Below are 22,168 nucleotides of genomic sequence, written 5' to 3' on the forward strand. Positions count from 1 at the left end.
TTCATTTCTTACTTTTGTTCTACAGTTTGTATTAGGAATGTTAACAATATAATTAAAAGCAAAAAAAATTCAAATAAAACATGAATGAAAACAAAAACACTACCACTGGAAATCAACAGATGTCTTACTGAGGCTGCGTACTGAAGTATCTCCGTTAAAGAAACATAATCATGATTTATAAAGAAAAAGCAATGACTGACACACTTAAGATGATGCAAAATCAAAATGAAAATTACGCTGAAAAATAATATTTTGAGAAGTGGGGTTAATGACTTGGGGGTGAGATCAAGTTTGTATGCGATACATTCACCAAATCAAAATATGAGATTTTAAAGTGAACATTCAAAGTTTTGTCGTTTTTTCTTTAATATTTACACTACTGCCTTTCATACTTCAAAGAAAATACTCATCTACTAAAACAAAGGTGAGCTGTAAAATAAATAAATACATTTAATATGCTGAAATTGGTACAGATATGGCAAGTAGGACAATGATGACAGAAGACAAACCAAAATCCAACATAAAACTCGGCCTTGAGAGTGTAGAGTGCATTTTTGTTGTTGTGCTCAGAAGAAACTTGTCTTGAGTTTAATTGTTGGCCCGGCCTGCACAGTTGGCTGAGCTAGCCTGGCTGCAGCTTTGGCTTTGCTGCTGGCCTGGTTGGCCCGTATAGCAGATTCCAGGCGGGTTTTAAGCTCAGGTGCTGCACCAATTACTATCTTGAAGGCAGCTGGATAGAGGGGGCCAATACGCATTAAGTTCTGAAGGGCAAAATCGTGCAGGTTTTTGGAGACTTGGGGCGCTGAGGAGATGGCATTTTCATCCAAAAGGTAGGAGATGAGAGTTGGTACAAGAAGAGCCAGCAGCTGCACTCCTATTGAACACATAACATGTTAAAAAAATTAAATTACCCAAAACACTAGTAATTACAACTAAGACTAAGGGATAATTTCATCATACTGTTTCCAAGACTAAACAATACAAAATGTGTTTAATCCATCTGTATTATGTCTGCTTGACTACATAATGGACTGACATTGTGAGAAGGAAAGTAATATAAGTTTTGGAATGAAATAAGAAACAGTTCATGTCATCTCTGCAGACTTTTCAACCAAGTTAGTAAGACATTACTCAAGAAATGGGTGAGTTTGTTGATAATTTTTCAACATTAGACACAGCCAATGAAAATGTAATTGATTCCCATAAACACCATGTAAAACAGAGCACAAGCTGCATGTAAATAATAAACTCAATAACATACACAAAGTGAAGCTACAATAAAGCACAGCTTCATAAAACACACAAAAAAAACTTTATAGAACATTTTGCACATGTGAATGAATAGTAATTTATATTTAAAAGCACACCGATGTACAGTTTGATGTAACACAATGCAAAAACCAATACTTAAAGTGATGATAAAACAGTGCAGGGATTCTAAATCCAGCATCTAATGCATTCATCCTCTCGAAAGCACGAAGGCAGAAGCACTGAGCTAAATATTTTAAGAGACCTAATTTAATGGAGCGAAACACTTTCCTAAGACAAATATGATACGACAGTGCACTGTTAGGCAGAGGCATACTTACGGTTCTTCTCTTCTCCCATGCCAACCAGGCTCTCCAAGACCCGGATGCCCTCCTGTACAGCCTGCAGTTCAGCAGCAGTCCTCGGACGGCTGCGCTCCACCGCCTTCAGCTTCTCCACCATGAGCGGAGCCAAGGCATGGATGTAAGGAGTGGAGAGCGCCCGGCTGGAGTGTTGAAACACTGACATCAGCAACTGGTAACACCGGGCCTGAACCTGTGGAGACAAGAATAAAATCTCTCATTTATTAGGGCCTCACGTTTTTAAATACTTTAATGCTTTTTTTAAATCGGACATTTAAAGTTTGCATCTTAACCTGTGTGTATACACAAAGCCGCTTACCCAGGGATCACTTGAGTTGAGGGCATTTCGGAAGCGGTCCATGCAGCCGTTCTGCAGGACAATCACTCCTACAAGTTCATTACTGGCTGACAGCAGGAAGAGCGTGATGGCTGTCAACATGCTGACCTCATCCATATCCGGTCTGGACTCATCTAGAAAAATGCAAAAAAAAAACACACGCTTACTTTTATTGAACTAAAGTGCTATACTCTTTTCTTAATCCTTAACAAATGTCAGAGATCCAAGTCATCTTCTGTGTGTGTTTGTTTACCTGGCTGTGAATACTCAAGTACAGACGCCAGGCTGCTTCTCACGAGGCTGGTCCACTGCGTCTGAATGCTCTCTACGCGGCCCATCGGCGAGGTTATGATGGTCTTGATGCCTTGCAGGGCGGCTGATACAGGAGCAGGCACAGAGTTGTCAGCAGTCTTAATTGCAGTTTCCCTCAGAACCCCAGTGATTAGGAAGAGCGCCGTAGGTAGGATGGTCATGCCACCTGTTCAGGCAAAAGACATTGGGAGACATGGGCAATTATTTTATAGTTATAACAGTGGCTTGCAAATATCAACACTTATACAAATTCATAAAGCTGTTTATGACATCGATACATTGCTTTGTCAGGGATTTTAAAAGTATGCATAAATCAGTGTATAATTAAAGTACAAGTTTGCTTAGTTTGTGTCTTATTTCCATGGTGTGCATTTGGCCTCACCAGCGGCAGAGGACAGCGAAGGCAGCTCTGCCAGGATGGAAACTGTGTTTGCCACCAGACGTGCACTTTCTGCTGGTAGTTTCTGAGGCCTCAGTGGTGCGTGGCTGGGCGACTCCTTCACACGAGAGTTGAGCTGAGGAAGGTGGCGCACCAGGATGAAAACGAGAAGCTCCATGGCTGCGTAAACGAGAGACTTGCCAGGGACGAGCTCCCCCGTTTCTCCCCCTTCTCCCAGGTCGGGCTGAGAGTCTTTCTCGCCCTCCTCCTCTTTGCCTGAGCAAAATAACAGTGACCTAAATCACTCAAACTATCACATGACTCAGCATGTATTAAACCTGAAACTGGTGTTAAATTTCATGTCAAGTCTTCATATAGATTATACTGAAACAGTAAATAATATTACAAAAACAGTAAGTAAACATTGATCCTGACTGTTATTGGCTCTCTGTTGCTGCAGATGGTCTTGTGCAGCCCCGATCGTCTCCTGTACAACGGCAGTGACCTGGAGCTGGACGGCAGAGGGATCTCGGGTCAACAGCAGCCTGTGGAGCACATTCAGGAGCTCCACTGCCAGCAGCTACAACAAGGAGGGAAAAAACTACAGTAAAGCCACAGTGATAAACAATGAATGTGAACGCTGATATTAAAAAAAAAAAAAAAAATAACTCAGTTAATCCGCTGCAACATGGTGGTCATTTGTTCTCACTTATCTCCAACAGGTTTACAATAAGGTGTTTAGTCAGAGTAGTAAATGTGCCAGTTTTTACAAAGAGTTACAGACTATGGAGATATTTTGAAATGTGGATTATTCTGAATTTGACATTTCTTTACTTTTTAATTATTTTGCATTTTCATAGAAGCAAAAATGAAAGTCCAATTTGACTTTTTGCCATTTAAAAAGGTCTCAGTCTTTAAAAAGGAATCAATAAAACTGTGAAATGTCACTTGTGTCCCAATTCCAGGTCTGGATCCTCGGAAGCCCACATTTTGAAATATGCCGACAGAGACGTGTCCCATTTCAAAATGCTCCACTAATACACACGTTTCTACAATTTTCTATAACCTTCTTTCTGCTACAATTGATGGATATGAATTCAGCAGCACATCAAAAACTGTGTTGTGCAAAGGTTTAATGGAGGCTTAAGTCTTAAGACAACATGTATATATACATACAGTTACTAAATCTAACATGTTATTTCTTTATTTGTAAGTACAGCAGTCGACATTTGAAGTGGATCAAAATATTTCTGAAAAGAGCAGATATTGATCAAAATTTTTGCGTGACATGTAACATGTATGTTTTGATCCACTTTAAATGTTGACTACTGTTTATTGTATTTCAAACACTTCTTGTACAATCATGGAAAAAAAGAAAAACTCTTCGAATTTTAAAGTTTTACATAATATTAGGTAAACATAATCTTAAAGGAACAACACTATATAGCATAACACTAATTGTTTATTTGACAAAAACTAGGTCAAAACGCAAAAGAAGTGTGAGAAAAACAAAGGGAACCCCAGGATTCAATAGCTTGTAAAGCCACATTTAGCAGCTATAACAAAATAATAATTCTCTGTATAAGTTATCAGTCTCACCTAATCGTGGAGTTTTTTTTTTTTCTGGATACTCTTTTTTACAAGATTGCTTTGTGGGACTTTGTTTATGCAAATAAGGAATATACGTATACACCTGTATAAACTAGTAATTATTTTGAATAATTCAAATCTACTGTTCTGGTACTTCCACCGTACAGTAGTCCTCTTTACCTGGTCTTCTGCAATATACTTCTTAGCACAAGGGGAGTCTAGCAGAGTGCACAGGGCGTGCAGGCAGGACATCACATGTTCAATCGGCTCCTCTGGTCGGGGGAAGCAGAGAAACTCGATACTGACGCCTGAGAGACAAAATAAAAACAATCTACTTCAATGTTTGTTCAGATATTATTAACTTTTACCACCATTTCATAAAAAAGGCAGACACCAAGTAGAGCCATGATAGTGAGCAACAAAAAGCAAAATGCCCTTTTAATTTCTTCTAGCGAACCTCTGTGTTGACTTCACAGCTTTAGAGCACGTGTGACGGCTTTGAGGTTCTTTACCCAGCATTAGATGCAGCCTGTCTTTGACCGATTCCTCAAAGGTCTTGGTTGTGGATGAGCCTCCCTGAGGGAGACTAGGAGCCTTGGAGGGAGCTGATGAGACCTCCTCTTGATCTTCAGCTACTCCAAACCCGGTGCTGTTCAGCCAGAGGGCCACTGCATGCAGGACAGGAGCCCAGGAGCTGCGGTAGTGGAGCCTTGCCGTATCTATCGTCTCAGGAGTATAAAATGCTCCACCTAAACACAGATGGAAAAAAGTTACTTTCTTCTCTCTTTTTTAATTCAGAGAAACAGAATTTAAAATGCTATTGCACAACATCTTTATACAATTGCATTACCCTTTGGTAAACATTAAAAAGGAAAGTCTAACCCTACAGCTCCAACAAAGAACTTTATAATAAAAATAAAGACTTTTGATTGTTTCTCCTGTAGTTCCCTCAGATAAATCTCAACTTTGTGAAAGCAAACATGAAGCAAATAAGTCAAAACAAACCTGCATTAGGAAACCATATTAAAAGGTTCCGGTGCAAATACAACAATATCAGACTGAAGCGAAGGTGCGAATTAACCAGGAAACTTTAAGAAAGGGTCTCCTGAGATTTAAATTCTCTTTTTTTTTAAATGCTTTGGCCAAGACAGGCAGCAGCTGAGATGAGAGTGAAACAGCAGAAATCTGTTTCGTACCATCGGGTGGGAGCTGACTGGAGAACTCAGCAGGCAGCGTGAGCAGTGCGTAGTCTCGCAGCATAGCCAGCCACAGACGACTCAGCGATGGCAGCTCTGGCTGCACTAAGGTGATGAGACTGTCAGGAGGGAGAACATCAGCGCCCAGGTCGTCATCATCCTCATCTTCATCTCCACTTTTGACAGGTTTAGCAGGCATGGACTCTGCTTCTTTTTTTATCTTCATTGCCACTACATACACCTGAATGAAAACAAAAAAGCCATCTGTCATGTACAGGGTTTGCCGTTTAACAAATGCCGCCCGCTGTGATGCTCTTCCGTCTCACCTCAGCCCAGGCCTTTAGAACGGCCAGTTTCTCCATTGTGGTGGCACTCTCGCTGTACAGCTGACTGGACGAGCCCTTCCCAGCCTGCACCTTGTCCAGCGATGACACAAGCAGGTTGTGGACTCGCCGCAGGTCATTCAAGTCACTGACTACGCCACTACCAATCCATGTGCTACACACCTGTGGACACACAGACGTCATCGTAATCCATTAAAACTAACAATGAGCTTAGATTTCTTTTTTTAATTTATTAGTTCTCTCACAACTCAAGAACTTAACTTAATATTAATAATCTTGTTGTTAAAAAAACTGAGAATATCAAAGAACATTTATTAATAAACAAGCCAGAGAAAGTGGAGCACATAGAGCTGTAAAAGTGGAGCACATAATTATAAGATTACACCCCTCTGGGGATAGCTGCTATTTGAGTGTCAGGAAGCCAAGGGCAGTCTGTCTTCAAAGAGTTATACGTGGATAAAGTGTTTAATAACTGTAACCAGTTTGTTTAATTAACTATTGGGTTATGTTAAATGTAACTTTCTGAGTTACCTGACTCCCAAACACAAACACTAAGGGGCCCAAAAATAAATATTTCCCCCCCCCCCCCCCCCCCAATACTCCTGATATCAATGTTGACTTATCATTCATAATCATCAATAAATCAATTCACATTAAGCCCAGGAAACTGACACGGCTGACTTCATGGAAATTGTAACTAATTAGTTATCTAATCTTATGCACACTGACACCATTCTACAGAGATGTGCCATAAATAAAGATACAATATGTGAGGATTGTAGACACTACAATACAAACTAAGCTAGTTGCTACGTGCAAAAATCTTTCTATAGTCTGAAACTGGGATATAAAATGAGGATCATAGCAAACAAATATTTATTAAACAAGTACAGTGTCTTACCTGGCATGCCTTAGCTGTTATGTCAGATGGTGTATCAGGTGAAAATGCAGGTCTGAGAGCAGCTCCAACCTAGGTGATCAGCACATGATTCACTTTTTATGTTAATTTCCCTTTTTTTGAGTGAATGTAGTGACTTGGAACTTTTTCAGAATAAGGAAATGTAATTTTCAAACTGACATTGGCTTGGTATTGTTCCAGGATGACATGGCCAGGGAACTCAGGCTCCGGTACGGACGCAAACTTTTTAATGATGTCTTCCAGGGCCTGCAGGCCGGCCATCCTCAGCTGGTTGCTGTGGTCTGTGGCTGCCATGAAGGCCATGCGGATGAGGTCAGACAAATGGAGCACCAACAGATCTCCTGAATGGACAAAGATGGGAAGATAAGCAATAGCAACTGGGTGACGAAGAGAAAACTATTTATAAACACTGTTAGGAACATGACCTAAGTGAGCAGCTACATTAATAAATCAAAGAAATAGAATTTCAAAACAGTTTAGCTAATTTGAACTTTTTTCAGTCATTGATTTCAGAGGTTTGTGCTTTAACTTCCTCGGTTGGCGTTTGCCTGCGGTGACTTATTAAATTAGGTTTGAACTAAAACACACCCTTAAAGTGGATTAGGCAGACACATCGACAAGAACATCAAAAACAGTCGCTCGATCTTTGTCGCTAAATTTATCCGTTATTTTTAGATACAAAAACCCTACGTCATGCTGTGTCTGTTTGGACAATAGTATATTTACTTATTTTTGGATAAACTAATATAGATACAAGTCATATTATCAATCCCAGTGGAAATCTCTCAAGCTTTTGTTAACTCATCTCTTGATATATGCGTTTGTTTGTTTTTTTCCCCATCTTTTCACAAATCTAACTGTACAGACAAAGATCAAGAGGCCTAAATCAGCTACAACTCTTTAAGTGCTCTGAACAAGTCCGACAGCATAGTTAAGATACCTTTGGGATTCTTGGCTTTAGCAGACCGTGCAGCTGCCAGGTCAAAGTGTGCTTTGTCTACATTCTCACATAACATAATGATGCGACACAAACAGTCCGCGGCAAACACTCGCGTCACCCAGCGCGGCGCCACAGACGGCTTGGACTTGTCATCTTCTCCCAGGCCTGTGAACATAGTGTCATCATCCATCTCATCTTTTTTCTCAGAGTCTTCCTCATCCTTTTCCACTTCGAATGTAACAGCTCCCCCTACATCTGAAAGAGGAGATGGACACATTCATGATGCAAATGTTGTTTTCCAGAGGAAATAACCTTTCATCAATTTACAAAGAGAAGATTTAGATTCTCGTTTTGTCTTTGTGTGTATTTACCTGTAGTTGCTGCAAGGACATCTTTGCAAAGTTTCAGCCAATGACAAAGCTTTTCCACAGCAAGAGATGACAGCATATGGCCCAGTGTGTCATGTATGTCGGAGCACAGTTTCCTGTCTGTCTCCCGATCCAGCATGCCAAACAGAACGCCCTCCAGACCAGTCTCTGTGATGTTCAGATCTACACCAAGTCCACACAACAAGAGTCTCAGTGTGTCAGAGAAGTCAATCAAACTGAATGATCTTCTGATGTGCATGATATGTACTCACTGATGGCAGTGTTGTCTTTGTTGTCTCCTGCTCTCTTTGCCAGACTCATGGCATACTCACAGACCTCCGCGGCTTCTCTCTGGACGAGCTGCCGTAGACAGGCCACGGCAGCGCGACGCAGCAACAGGTGAGAGCTGCACAGGTGGACCTGCGGTGATCCCGTATCAAGAGTAAGAAATCATGACTAAAATGATCCCAAACCACAAAACGTGTACCTTCATTCTTAAATGTGTTATGTCTTACACAGAGACAGGGCACGAGACTGGACAGGTTGACATGTCGAGGAGCGAACATGTGCAGCTGCTGCAAACATGAAATGGCAGCTGCCTGGACGAGGGAGTCAGAGTGATCCTGCATGATGGCACAACCAACCAGGCAGGACGAGCGGATGGTGGAAATAGTGGCTCCATTTCCTGGTAGAGCCAATGACATTGATTTTTTTTTTTTTTAAAGAGAAGAATTCAGGCAGAAACATCCTTTTAGCAATTAGAGAATCCACTATTTTCCCCCCAGTGTGCATCAGTGACCTGCATACATTGTGTATTCAGATGGCTCTCTGAGTTTTATAAGCACTGGAATAATTACTGGCATACAGGAAAAACCATTTAAGCTTTTCTTCTTTTTTTTTTCTTCTACAAATCAGTGCACCCATCTTGGGTGGTGCAGTAACAGTTCCTGCTAGTCGAGAAATGCTAATATACCCCTTCTAGATACAACCCCTCATTTCACCACACAAACCTTCATTAAAACTTGCCATAATCTATGTGTAGCTTGTTTGTTTGGAAGTTTCTATTTCCTGTGCTGGAATTTTGAAAATAGCTGCATGAACAGCAGAACAGAAGAAAAATACAACTTGAAATCAGTGGTCAGATACCAGGTTTCCATCAGACCTCCTACGTTGACTGTTAATGTAGCTTTAGTGGAAGAATCAGTGCTTCTTGTGAAGTATTTAAATGACAGTCATGGTAACCATCAAATGATTTGTGTAAATGGTCAGTAAAGAAGATTCAGTGGCTCTTTATAAAACATTCTGGCATAAAAGTGCCCCTATCTTTTGTAACATCTCTAAGAATTCCCCTTCTCATTTCTCTTGATTTTCATGACATTTTCCATTAAAGTCATAGAAAAGGTATAAAGGTTTAGAATAAGACTAATCAATCCGTTTTTCAGGCTACACTGCACTGCTTTTACAAATGTGACTCAACTAAAATCAAAAGTTATTCAGGGAGAGTTGTGATTTGTTCTCCGCCACGGTTACCCTGTAATTCTGGTCCTACAGTGGTGATGAGAGCTCCTAGGCAGCGTCCCAAACACTGATGTACTTCTGTGTGAGACGGGGGCACGGTGAGGAGCAGGGTGAGCACCAGGGACAGTGTGGGCTCCACGTAGCCTCTGTACATGGGGCCGCTGGAATCCACAATAAGAGCCAGGGAGTGCAGAGCCCATGTCTTTGGAGAGGAAAAAAAAGGAGAAGAGATAAGAAAAAAGACACAAAAAAGAAAGCAATTTAGTATCAAACAAAGTGGACAAACAATAAATGCATTTCAAAATGTATTTAAATTGAGTATACCTGAACTTCATGAGAAGATCCATCTTGGGCCAGAGCCAACAGGATGCTGACACTAGTCTTTAGGTGCTGGCCCGACCCAATTCCTCCAACATATCGATGCAGACAGCCAAGAGCCAGTGAATGGCCCGTCCTTGAAACTACATCACGGGCTGACTTCAGTCTGGAAAAAGAGAAATGAACCACATGAATAAAGCCAACGATGGAACTGATTGAAAAGTTAACAGACTTCTTATTTGCGGAGTGGAGCATGTGTTTAATAATAATAATAATAATAATAATAATAATACAATATTATTACTTGTCAAAGCTAGTCTGTGCCATTCTGGCAATGAAAGTGGCTTCTCCCACCACCTGAGCCATCCTGCCCAGAGCCTCTCCAGCAGCACAGCGCAGAATAGGATTGGGATTGTCCAAAGCTCCCATCACCAGGGCCAGGGCCGACTTACGCACCTCCTCTGGGCCCAGAGTGCTTTTGTTCTCAGCCAAACCCTTCAGTGAGGAAGGAACAGATACAGATTTACATTTATGTGTACAACCACCACATTTGTTATTGAACAGGATATTGTGACCGTATCCTTACCTTGAGGGCACTAAGCACTGCAGTAAAGATGTTTAGCTGGACTGCCTGCTGTCGGACGCCTTTCGCCTGCTTTATGCACTCTGCAAAGTGGTCTAGCATCTGCAACCTTCATTACACACAAAGTCACTTCTGAGGCAATAACACAACTAATTTGTAAAATTGTTTAACCAAAAAAAATGTAAGTGTTAATTTTAAGAATTAAAACCAATTTTAATATTTTCACAGCAACAACTGATCTGCTTACCTGTGTTTAAAGGAGACGTGAGGGAAAACCACGCCAAACAGGGCGACTGAAGCATCTATGACCGACACACCCAAAGGTAGAGGTCCTGGGATGGCCTCACCAACAGGAACACGCAGATAAATTGATGAGGGATCGTGCTCCAGAGCGCCGCTGCCAGATGCGCTGTTGGGCTGCAGCTATTTAAGAACAATATTAACACCATCAGTTCCGACTAAACATTACCCAGTGCCCAAGAAACTGTAAAACTAAATTGATTGAACATGCAGAAAAAGAGGATATACTTTGTATAAACACAACCCCACACAAAGCATCCACATATATATAATATAACTGTAACTAACTTGATCCTCGATGGACTTGTGGTCCGTTTCCTGTAACCAGGAGCCCATGAGCACGCTGTCATCATAGTGACACAGAGACCGCAGCAAAGAGGTGGTGGTGTTGGCTGAGTTGTCAGTCAAAGTAAACTCTGCCACCAGCTCCCTTAGAAGAGCATTGAAACTGCCTGAAAAAGGATAATGAAAGATCTCAAAACACTTTACACAGACCATGATTTCTTATAAATCCTCTGTAAAAACAATAATAATCCAGAAGCGACAGTAATACCTTCATAAGTCTTAGGAGGCAACAGAGCCAAGATGTCGTACAACCTGAGCCTCACCATTGCTGCACTTGCTTTTAGGTGAGCGCCATGGACTTTAATAATGGCAGGGACACTGAAACAAAAAGTAAAAAATATCACAATCATCAGAAATAGTATGCAAGAAAAGATCACCCCAGGTAACTAAGCAGAAGACAAAATACCATGAGTTATTCAACTTAAAAGCATCACACTCACTGAGACATCATGGTCATGGCACATTCAATGGGAGTCATGAGCCTGCGGATCACATCTTCTGTGAGAAGCTCGGGACAGTGAGCCACAAAGCTACGCATGGCTACACAAGAAAGGAAAAGTGATGGTAAGAATTGAACATACTGACATTTTAGGTCGTGTGCATGTTTACAGATCAGGAGTTTCTTTTTACCACACAGTGCTCCGGCTCGGCCCTCCAGGGTGACCTGCCATGTGAAGGAATCTCCTCTGGCCTTTTCTGCCTCCAGCTCCTTCTGGGAGCGAGGAAACACGTTCCTCCACAGCAGCAGCATTTTAGGGAGATGGTACCGCACCAGGGAGGAACCTGGGAACATCAGCAAACACAATGTTGTTATCATGTCGGTGGTGAGAGGGAGGACAGAGGGAGGACACCCATCAGGAAGACTTACCCAGTGTCATGAGGGCCCCCAGCAGCAGCCATCCAGCTTGCGTGCGCTGCAGCGAGAGCCGGCTATTCTGAGCAGCTGTACGCAGGAGATCTTCAGCTATGCTCACCACCAACTACAGGGACAGAAAAACAACCATTTTTCCACCATTTATCCAATGAAGCAAGCAGAGAACGTCAATCAAGACTGATATTTGCATACTGGCCTAAAACACAGATAGAAAACACAAAAAACAAACAATAATAATAATATTACCCTCTTATACTACACACCTTGCCTTTAGAGTGAGGGATACCCAGGGGACACTGGTGCACTCCACCTAGCAGAGCTGCCATTGCAAAGCTGTAGCCGCTTACAGCCTCAGGTGAGCTTTTCAGGTTGTTGATTCTCTCTGCACAGCGTTCAAGCAGTGGAGACAGCTGATAGGGCAGCGCTACCGCAACGCAGCGCAGGCACCAAGCAGCCGCCAAACGTGCTGCCATGCTTGGGTGCAGCAGCACTGAGGTTACGGTTTCAAGAAGTCCTGGAGTGGAGGACATGGAATATGGAGCCATCAGTCTAAATTCTTATTTATTTTCATTTCATTTCATTTTATTCTTTATTTCATTAAAAAAAAAAATAATAATTCAATACAAATACAAATACAAATGTTCTTAAATTGTGAATGAAAAGGGAGCAGAAAGAAGAAGAATCTTATCTGATCTGCCCCTTTTTCCAAGAAATAACTTCACAAATAACATAAATTAAAAATACTAATAATAAAAAACAACAACTAAGTGAATAAAAAAACTAAAATTAAATTAAATTAAAATTAAATTACCGCCGCCTATGGGTATGTCAATCAAACTCAACTAACATATTTCATTATATTTACTTATCATGCAGGCTTTAAATTGTACTTTTGAATGTAATATTGTACTTTTGAATGTAATTTATTTAAATAATACAAGTCCCTTTTTGATGTAGTTTATCTCACCAACAGATGGCTCCTGGATGAGAGGGGAAGCGGTGGCACTCAAGCTCTGAACTAAACTTCCGAGCTCTTTGAGGGCACAAACCATAACGTGCTGACTGGCAGAGACGTCGGCCGCCCCCGCCTTATTCTCACCACTGATATCATTCACTACAGCTTCTGGAAAAACATGGCGGGTAGAGAGAAACGAGCGAGGGCGTGTGAGTAAACAATTCAAACTTCAAACATTTTTCAAGTCACTGTCAAACACGTCTAAGATATACTCATATTTAGTATTTGCTAATTCAGAATGTGAACAGCACTGATGGATGAAGTGGCTCACAATCAACAGAAACAGAAGTTTTTAAAACATAATTTGTATTTTCTTTAAAAAAAATACTCATACTCCATAGGTACTACCAAATAAACATTTTATAATTTGTAAAAAGATAACTGACCACCTTAGGCCATCCATTGCTGTCACACATTTCTCTCTTAAGTTCTGCATTTACAGAATATCTTACTTTAAAATACAGAACTTGGTTATAGAGTTAAGTGCAGAATTATATGGACACTGACACAATGTTTGTTATTTAGTATGCTTGGATTTAACTTAAGAACTTTAAGTTGTTCATGAAAGAGGTTTTTAAGCAACAGTCTTGATTAAATTGTAGTCTTTGTCACAACAAGTGTCAGTGTCTAAATACTTCTGATCTTAACTGTATGTGAAAATATAAGAGCTCTGGAGGTTTTTTGGCACAAAAATAAATACAGGAAATTATAATAGCAGTATTTATATCAAAGGATATATGTGAAAATAGATTTGAGGATGTGCAATCATGATTCATCTAGAAATGAAAACCTCCAAGCTCTAAAAAGGCAACCACCAAGAAAGGTCACACACAGGAAAACATCAATCAGATTAATCAAATAACTGATTTAAAGCTGCTTCTTGAACTGTGGCGATTATTTTGTTTCATACGCTGGGAGCCAACTGTTGACTAGAGAGGGGGACATACACCGGGAAGTCCAACCTCTACAACGGCTCCAGCTATCATGTTTTCCTGTTAAATTCAGCCACAGACATTTGTCAAATTTTCATTTCAAGAAGTCTCACAGATCCAGCTGTTCGGAAAAGCTACAGCAGCAAGTAGAGAGTGAACAATGACGAATCAGACACCAACATTCAACATATTTTTCAAATTGTGTCTGAACATGAAAAAGAACATGTTGTCCTCTGACATAGTTTACATCGGTTTAAAGGTTGCAAAGCAAATCAGAGTAAGAATCATCCTATTTGAATGAGATACAAATGATTGGAAAAATTATTCATGTGATGTTGTGAAGCAGAGAAAATGGAAAATCTGGTGATAAACTTGTAAATATAGTATGATGTTGCTTCAGGAAAACCTCCTTCTGCTTATAAATTTGTTAATTTAAAGTCATGCATTTTTTGAGGGCTGTTGTAAGCCAGATATCAATATTAGCAAAATACAATCTACTTAAAGATTGTAAGGCAACAATAGAGGATGAGAGTCATGGGCAAAAAGCCATGTGGCTATGCAATAATGCAAGAATGAGTCATTCACAAGCTAGACTGCTGTGGGTTGATGTTACAAATGTTAAGATGATGCTTGTGGTTAAAAAGAGATGACTGAAAAGTGAGGGCAGAAAGCAAGATGGAAATCCACTACCACACCAGATAGAAAATAAAGCCCAACGCAAGCACAATGCATGCAAGAATTTTAGAAACTCAATGAAGAGTGGATTTGAAATGATAATGATGGATGAGTACTTACTCTGTAATGCTCTGAACCGTGATATTTCCCCCCCATCCTCCTTACCCACAGCCCTCATTTGCTTGCTGATGGCTTGGCAGATTTCTTTGCCAGCTGCAATTTGCGCTTTCTCTCCAAGTAAGCCCCCCAGGGTAGCGCGCAGCATGAAGGAGACACAGCGGCGTGAGTACACAGCCTCAACATGTGTCTGTGTGGCCCGTGGATGAGACACTAGGTCCAAAACGTGGGACAAGAACGTAGCAAAGTTGCGCTCCAGCCACTGACCACCGAGTGTTGTCACAAACACAACGTAAGCCTGAGGAGAGAGGAGCACGACTATCAATTAGTTGGATGAATCGGACAAAACTGGCTGGGATTTTTATGATGTCTGAGAGTAAGTCTCACCTGTGTGACACCCACTCGCACCTCCCTGCTGACAGAGCCCCCGCCCTTCAGCATCTCCCCTCCGCTCTTCAGGAAGCCAGATCCACCACGTAAAAAGCCTGTGGCCATCAGCTCCAGCACCTCCTCCAGTGTGGCCCGCTTCACATTCTGACGCATCACTGTGGATAAAAAAATAATAATGTTTGGGATGGTGACGAAGAACAGAAGTGGTACACAACTGTCTTTAATTGAATATAGCCTAACATGAATTCCATATAAGTCATCTAATTGACCCACCAGCAGCTTGTTTAGGCATCAGTGCAGTGGCCATGACTGTCCCCAGCAGTTTAGCCACTACAACCCGAACACCATAGTTGGACCCTTCCAAGGCTTTGAAACACAAAGTGGCCATGTTCTCAAGTTCTGTGGTCCACATGAATACGGCCTCATTCTGCAGCTCCAACAGGCACTGATAGGACGAGAACAATAAAGATGGGATGCTCCCGTTAAGTTGTACGTTTAGCTCAGCTTATTACACATATCATTGCAAAATGTGTTGAAGACAACTAGAGCCTTGTCTCCTGACATCAGGAAGTTATCTTTCATAAGAAGTAAAAGGGTGACATTTTTGTGTAACAACCTGAGTTTGTGGACACAACAAAAATATAAAGGTGCTTCACCTCCAATGTGCGTAACACTATTTTGCATTATTTATCTCTCTGCAGTCTAAAGTGTGACACCAAAAATCATCTTATGGCAAGAGCAAGACCTGCTAATAAACAGACGTCAACAAATTACAAAGATTAAGATAAAAACTTCTAAATTCTCAAGCAGGGACAGTTTTAGGGTAGAGGATCTGCAGACTGACTGCCACTGTTCAAGCGCTCTTTCAAGACCGACCTTTGCTACAGCGCAGCGGACTGCCATGGACCTGTCTGTGAGTAGAGAGCGGGCATTCTTGTAGATATCTCTGTGACACGAAGCTGCAGCTCCACCCAGTCCACTCAGCACTTTCTGCAGGCTGAGAAGGATCTCCGCTCTGCCTTGGGACTAGAGGAAGTTGGATATAAAAGTATCAAAATAAATGTCAGCTACAAAATGTCTTCAAGATGTCTTCTAGAGTTCTGCAGACAATTCAGCTGAATGCACTGATATAAAAGTGTTCAAATGTCATGCTGTTAAAAGCAATACCTCTGCGCTCTTTAGTGCCTTCAGAAGATTATTAATGGTGTCAGGAAAGGAGCTCCCCAGCATCCGGCCCATCTTCTCATAAAAAGCTCCAACACATGCCACTGCAGCACTGCAAGAAAAGTGTGAAAAACAACATGATCTTAGCATTAATCATGAAAATACTTCAAAAGGAAAATGTATATTGAATAATCTGAATACACTGAACTCCCGATAATGTTTTTTTTTTTTTTTTTCAGGTGAGTGTTCTTGGAAAAAAAAACAAAGTAGTTTTGATAATTAGAGACTGACATTGTAGTGAATTATATTTGAATTTCACAGCTATGGAGATGTGATTAACTGTTCTAAAACACTGAGGCAGTAGCATGAAGGTTTATTGCCCCTTTATGCTCACCAGATCATTTCTGCATGTCTACAGAAACAACCAGGAATAAATGAATGATGGATTAAACCCTGCAGTGATGTAGCTTCATCCACTGTCAGAGTCCATTAAAGCTAGTAAGAACATATACAGGCTACGTGCTCATTTAAACTTAATCCTCCCTTTTAAACATGAAACGTAATTCTACAGATTAATGTTAATCTTAGCTGCTAATACTCTTGAAGGTGGATCTGCATACTGCATATGCCAGAAAATCTGAAAATATAGCTGAACATTTTGAGAAAATGTTCAGGATCAAACATTAATAAGCAGAGTTACTGTACACATATCCCAGGAAAATACATACTTTGAGTAAATGGCAACTTACAGTTTTGTTGGCAAGTATGTGGGTGTGTCATCTTTGCTTTTAATGATTTCATTGCATTTATCCAACGTTTGGAAAACGGTGAAGGTGTCACCAATGCTGTAGAGAGTAGCTAGATTTTTAGCCAGCAGTTTTCTGGTTGGTGGCCCCGGTGCACTGCTTATTAGTCCTGTCAGCTGTTCCACCAGCTTCTTCTGCTTCTCCTTCACATCCACCTGCCATTCGAATGCAAAACAAAGTCACCCAATGCTTCTAAAAGCACCCAACTCAAAATAAGTCAATAAATCAAAGATATAAAGAAAAAAGAAGTTAAATTAGTCACCTTATTAGCAGCCACAAGCACTTTATCTAAGAAGCGAAGCCACTCGAAGATGAAGACCGGCCTCTTTGCTTCAGTGATCTGAGCCAAAGCATCTTCATTGAGCAGCAGGCTGTGAGCCAGCTCCATGACAGGACCCTTGAACACGGTGCTGTCCTCCCTCTTCTCTGCAATGTTATATGGACTTTTCAGAATTTATTAAAGGAAAGCCCCTTGAGATGTGCCATCTCATTTTCAAGGGGGTCCCAAGAAAACATACAACATTACAATATATCACATTACAGTATAGATCAAGGGTCTCCAACCCTGGTCCAGGAGAGCACCTATCCAGCATGTTTTAGATCTTTCCCTGCTTCAACACACCATGATACAAGGAGCTGTGTCAACAACAGAACTGTCCAGACCTTGATGACAAGTTAATAACGACCATTGATTAGAATCAGGTGTGTTCATGCAGGGAGACACCTAAAACATGCTGGATAGGTCTCTCCAGGACCAGGGTTGGAGAACCCTGGTATAGACATACATGACATAAAACAATCACAGACATCTTGCTCACCCTTACCCACATACAGGACTGTCTCAGAAAATTTGAATATTGTGATTTTCTGTAATGCAATTACAAAAACAAAAATGTCATACATTCTGGAATCAAAATAATAAAAGGCTTGCAATATTTCAGTTGATTTGTAATGAATCCAGAATGTATGACATCTTAGTTTTTTTTAATTGCATTACAGAAAATAAAGACCTTTATCACAATATTCTAATTTTCTGAGACAGTCTAGTTACAAAATAGACTAATTGAATAAACGGAACAATGAGATAAATATAACATAACAGAGAGAAAAAAAAATAGAAAAAAGGACAAAAAATACACAAATAAATTAAAAACGTAGGCAATTTGTTTTGAGATGAGAGTGTAATGACAACTTAAAACAATGAAAATGGGTAATAGAACGCAAAAAGAGAGGAAGATTATTCCAATCTGATGGAGCTTTAACATGAAATGATCTTTTATCAACCTCTTTTGAAATTCTAGGAACAAAGAAAAAAGGAAAATTCATATGTCTGAGTGAGTATGGAGAGTTATATGAAATCATGAGTTCTTTTAAATATGGAGGACAGTTATAAACACATTTAAAAAGGAACTGAAGCCAGTGAAATGTTGTACTTGTCATTAAAAGCCTCTTCTCTAACACCCAACCACACTGATCATCACCTGAGTGGTTTATAGTAGAAGCTTAGGATCTTCCCATGCTTTAAATACCTGTATTTTGTTTGGGTGGCGTGTTTATATGTAGTATATTGAAAAGCTGTGTAAAGTTGTCGCTGGTGTTTTCTAGGCGGATAGCAGCCCCAGCTAGCTCTAGCTACACACTCACAAACACACGACTATAACTGTCTATTGGCGTGTTTTAAGACGTTCAGATGTTACAAAGACACATAATCAAAAACAAATCCCTGACATATGGAGAATAGGGAACAAAATGACTTATTCTACCTGTTTCGGTGACACAAGATGAATGACGACGAATATCGGCAGTGTTGCAGTGAAGTGTTTCCGGTGTGAAACCATACCAATAACTAACTCTGTGAATAAAATTTAGTGTAAAAAGTAAACTTTGTGTCACTATGTGTGTATATATTTTTATTTTATTTTATTTGTTTTTTACATGTGCTTTAAATATGTGTATCTGAATTTTAAATATATTGAACCCAGCGGAACCTTTGACTATTAGTTTGCATTGCAGCTAGACGGAGTGTAGCTGTGAGCGAACCAAACATCTCCGAGGAGAAAGTAGATTTACCACCTGATTGTTGTTTAGGCTACATTTCTCTTTTAACTCTTTCTTTAAAAGAAAAGGGGGGAAAAACGTTTACAATGTCTGATGAGGAGGAAGACTATATGTCCGATGCATTTCTCAATAAAATGTAAGTATTGAAAGCTTGTTGTGTGTGTTATAACGCGAAGACGCATGTATTATCACCAGTAACAGCTAAGAATCTGTAAGAAAACGATGTTAGATACAAAAATAAGAGGTGGATGTCACTCCCAAATCTTTAGAGAAATGACATTTGTTTGAAAAAACAAAACAACAACTTTCTACACAACATATTGTACATCCCTTTACACTATTCGGTACAAGTAAAGCAGCATGCAGAGTCTTACTAGGGCTTATAATGACTGTATAATGACTGCTTCTTAAAGTCCCAAGGAGCTGTAGTGCCAATCATCTGTTCGTTAGTGTTGGAATACCAACCTGTGCTGCTGTGCTACTGAATTTGATGTGTAAATTTATATGTAGAGTATCTAACTCTTTAACTCTTTTAAATAGCATTATTACCTGCTTAATGAATCCTGCACTCAGCTCAGTCAGGTTCACATCTATGTTGTGGAACCACTGGCATTCATGTCTCTACACTTGCGCTTGACACTGTTTTCTTTTTGTGTCACTGTTATTTTTAAGTCTTGTGTATTGTGGTTGTTGTTGTCTTTTATATTGTGTATGTTATATGTATAATTTTTCTTATGGTACTATGGACCTATCCTCAAGATGTGTCTCTAATAAAGTGTGAATTGAATTGAATTGAATTGAATGTTATATGGTATGTTAGTCCAGACGTGAAACCTGGTGTCAGCATGGTGAGGAGGGTGAAAGAAGCCATAAAAAAGGAGGAACAGCACAAAGAGAAGAACATCAAGAACCGTCAGAAGACCTTCAAGGAGCAGGAGAGTGAAAACCGAGAATCGGCTCTGCAGAGCTCCATTGGAAATGAAAACAAGGGTTTTGCACTACTTAAAAAAATGGGTTACAAAGTTGGCCAAGGCCTTGGGAAAGAAGGTAAGTTTCATTTTTACTATATAATCTTATACCACATATTTTTGTATTTAATATGCACTTCGGTGAGTTGTTGTAATGTTAATATCTGTAACATTTTCAGGAGCAGGGAGGGTTGATCCAATTCCACTTAATATAAAAACAGGTAAGCTACACATAGCTTTTGATAATAAGATGTCAAGTACAAATTATTGGGCCCAGAATGTTTTATATAATGTTTCTTTCTGTAATTATTCAGACAGAGGAGGTATTGGAATGGAAGAGATGAAAAAAAGAAAAGCTGAAGCGGAACTTGAACATTATCGTAACAAAATACGAGCCAAACAGCAGAATGAGACTAAATCTCTGGAAGACTTTAGGTGAAGTTTGCAGCTGCCAAAAATATGCACAGAATTTATGAGGATTCCCCCCTTACATTTTTATATATATATATTTTATTTTGTTTTTATGTTATTGTTGATATTTAAATTTATAATTTTTAAATTTAGGTCAAGAGTAAAAACTGAAAGAGAGGAGAAAAAGATTGAAGGAGACCTGAGGAGGAGTCAGCGATGTTGTGAGCAGCTTGACAGTCAGAAGGTTGGAATTTCTGGAAATAATACCAAGAACTTATTTAGACATCCCAATGTTGAGGCGGGAATAGTACTACATGCTAATGCAAGCGAAATGTATATGTTCTTTGTGTTTTTGTGTGTCAGGGCATAACCATTCCAAGAGAAGACTGGTACTGGCCGAAAGCCGACTCTGATGACGATGATGATCTTGAAAAGGAGGAAGAGGAGGAGGAGGAGGAGGAAGAAGAAAAAGAAGAAGAAATTGTGGAACTTACGGTCAGTATTCCACTCAGACTGCATATTTCATAGTTGAAAAGAAAGTTAGATATATTTTTAGGGAAAATAAAATCTGAGTTAATTTAAAAATGGTGTCTGTTTCATCCCATAGTTTTTGTGACATCTTGTGCCCAACATAGAAACATACTGTGCAAATGCAGTCAGTGTAAAAATAAATGTATCTAGTCAAACTTCATGGTGAATAATCCAGTCAAAATGTAATTGCATATTGTATGTGCCTCTCTCTTACAGTCCTTTGATAAACTGCAAATTATAACATCATATCTGAGAGGAGTCCATTTTTATTGCATATGGTGCGGGACCGCCTATAATGGTAGGAGTGATACCACATACATATGGCTTCATGGTTGTCTGGTGGTTCTTTGCTGATGTATATATGCATCTTTTTTCAGATGAAGAGGACTTGTTATCTAACTGCCCAGGAGATACAGCAGCAGACCACGAATGACCAAAGATCTCGATAAGGATAAAGTGAAGTGACAAATATTTGGTTTTTGAACCACCATATGTACATCAGTATAAGGAAAATCATTTTGCATTGTATATCAAGCTCAATAGTTTTGTTATCATTAACATTCAAATGTGTGTGTTTTTGTGTGTGTGTATATGTACAAGTGTGTTTTAAAAAAGACTTCCAAAACATGTAAATGGATCAAGACCAGTTATTGTATATACCCATGTATATATGAAAGTTTTAAAGAAATCTTGCTTTTTACTATATATCTATCCATCCATCCATCCATTTTCTTTGCTGATCCGAGGTCGTTTCGTGGGGGCAGTAGGCTTTGCATGGAAGCCCAGACTTCCCTCTCTCTGACCACTTCGTCCAACTCATCAGACAGATCCAAAGACGTTCCCTGGCCGGCTGAGAAACAGTACCCTCAAGCGTGTCCTGGGACTTCTCCGGAGTGTCCTTCCTCCTTATATTTAATCTTGTTTACAAAAAAATACAAGTATTTACTTCAGCTTTAGTTTGAGTAACTTTGAAAAAGCTGTTTATACTCCCATTTTTATTTTATAGTAACTGAAATGACTTTCTCATCCATTTTGGCTCAAAAATACAGTCTGTGTGATCTGACACTGATCTACCTTGGCGTTGAAGATTAATTTATTCTGGGCTCTTTTTTTTGTTACCATTTATGTTGTCTGTGCTTTCAATTTGGCATGAATGATCCTTGCTGAG

At 39.9% G+C, this 22,168-nt stretch overlaps 2 protein-coding genes across 3 annotated transcripts in view; one reads left to right on the forward strand and one right to left on the reverse strand.

Moving 5' to 3' along the window:
* Positions 1–18,863, reverse strand: part of heatr5b (HEAT repeat containing 5B) — a 19,661-nt gene extending 798 nt beyond the window's left edge. Inside the window, exons 1-36 of one of the 2 annotated variants that reach the window (XM_061745527.1) lie at positions 18,796–18,863; positions 17,295–17,458; positions 16,976–17,187; positions 16,230–16,338; positions 15,939–16,088; positions 15,336–15,507; positions 15,060–15,217; positions 14,721–14,970; positions 12,901–13,056; positions 12,197–12,447; positions 11,928–12,039; positions 11,690–11,842; positions 11,500–11,599; positions 11,268–11,377; positions 11,003–11,166; positions 10,662–10,837; positions 10,418–10,523; positions 10,136–10,326; positions 9,838–9,997; positions 9,526–9,715; positions 8,511–8,680; positions 8,268–8,415; positions 7,999–8,178; positions 7,628–7,882; positions 6,847–7,028; positions 6,670–6,738; positions 5,751–5,930; positions 5,425–5,665; positions 4,741–4,977; positions 4,409–4,536; positions 3,074–3,218; positions 2,642–2,914; positions 2,201–2,425; positions 1,930–2,081; positions 1,590–1,803; positions 1–874 (exon numbers count right to left, since the gene is read on the reverse strand). The exon at positions 1–874 is cut by the window's left edge and continues 798 nt beyond it. In XM_061745527.1, the coding sequence (XP_061601511.1) occupies positions 567–874; positions 1,590–1,803; positions 1,930–2,081; positions 2,201–2,425; positions 2,642–2,914; positions 3,074–3,218; positions 4,409–4,536; positions 4,741–4,977; positions 5,425–5,665; positions 5,751–5,930; positions 6,670–6,738; positions 6,847–7,028; positions 7,628–7,882; positions 7,999–8,178; positions 8,268–8,415; positions 8,511–8,680; positions 9,526–9,715; positions 9,838–9,997; positions 10,136–10,326; positions 10,418–10,523; positions 10,662–10,837; positions 11,003–11,166; positions 11,268–11,377; positions 11,500–11,599; positions 11,690–11,842; positions 11,928–12,039; positions 12,197–12,447; positions 12,901–13,056; positions 14,721–14,970; positions 15,060–15,217; positions 15,336–15,507; positions 15,939–16,088; positions 16,230–16,338; positions 16,976–17,187; positions 17,295–17,420 (6,153 nt within the window). In that variant the 5' untranslated portion in view covers positions 17,421–17,458; positions 18,796–18,863 and the 3' untranslated portion in view covers positions 1–566. Of the gene's footprint in view, positions 875–1,589; positions 1,804–1,929; positions 2,082–2,200; positions 2,426–2,641; positions 2,915–3,073; positions 3,219–4,408; positions 4,537–4,740; positions 4,978–5,424; positions 5,666–5,750; positions 5,931–6,669; positions 6,739–6,846; positions 7,029–7,627; positions 7,883–7,998; positions 8,179–8,267; positions 8,416–8,510; positions 8,681–9,525; positions 9,716–9,837; positions 9,998–10,135; positions 10,327–10,417; positions 10,524–10,661; positions 10,838–11,002; positions 11,167–11,267; positions 11,378–11,499; positions 11,600–11,689; positions 11,843–11,927; positions 12,040–12,196; positions 12,448–12,900; positions 13,057–14,675; positions 14,971–15,059; positions 15,218–15,335; positions 15,508–15,938; positions 16,089–16,229; positions 16,339–16,975; positions 17,188–17,294; positions 17,459–18,795 lie in introns of both variants that reach the window. The other variant, XM_061745526.1, reaches the window with a different exon arrangement.
* A 164-nt stretch (positions 18,864–19,027) lies between these two features.
* Positions 19,028–22,144, forward strand: gpatch11 (G patch domain containing 11). The gene is made up of 8 exons (XM_061745061.1): positions 19,028–19,226; positions 19,911–20,137; positions 20,238–20,279; positions 20,373–20,493; positions 20,623–20,713; positions 20,833–20,964; positions 21,217–21,298; positions 21,378–22,144. Exons 1-8 carry the CDS (start codon positions 19,177–19,179, stop codon positions 21,431–21,433), a joined length of 801 nt encoding a protein of 266 aa, XP_061601045.1. The 5' UTR covers positions 19,028–19,176; the 3' UTR covers positions 21,434–22,144.
* Positions 22,145–22,168: the final 24 nt, after the last annotated feature.

The sequence above is a fragment of the Cololabis saira genome, chromosome 17, assembly GCF_033807715.1.
Source record: "Cololabis saira isolate AMF1-May2022 chromosome 17, fColSai1.1, whole genome shotgun sequence".
Lineage (NCBI taxonomy): Eukaryota > Metazoa > Chordata > Actinopteri > Beloniformes > Belonidae > Cololabis > Cololabis saira.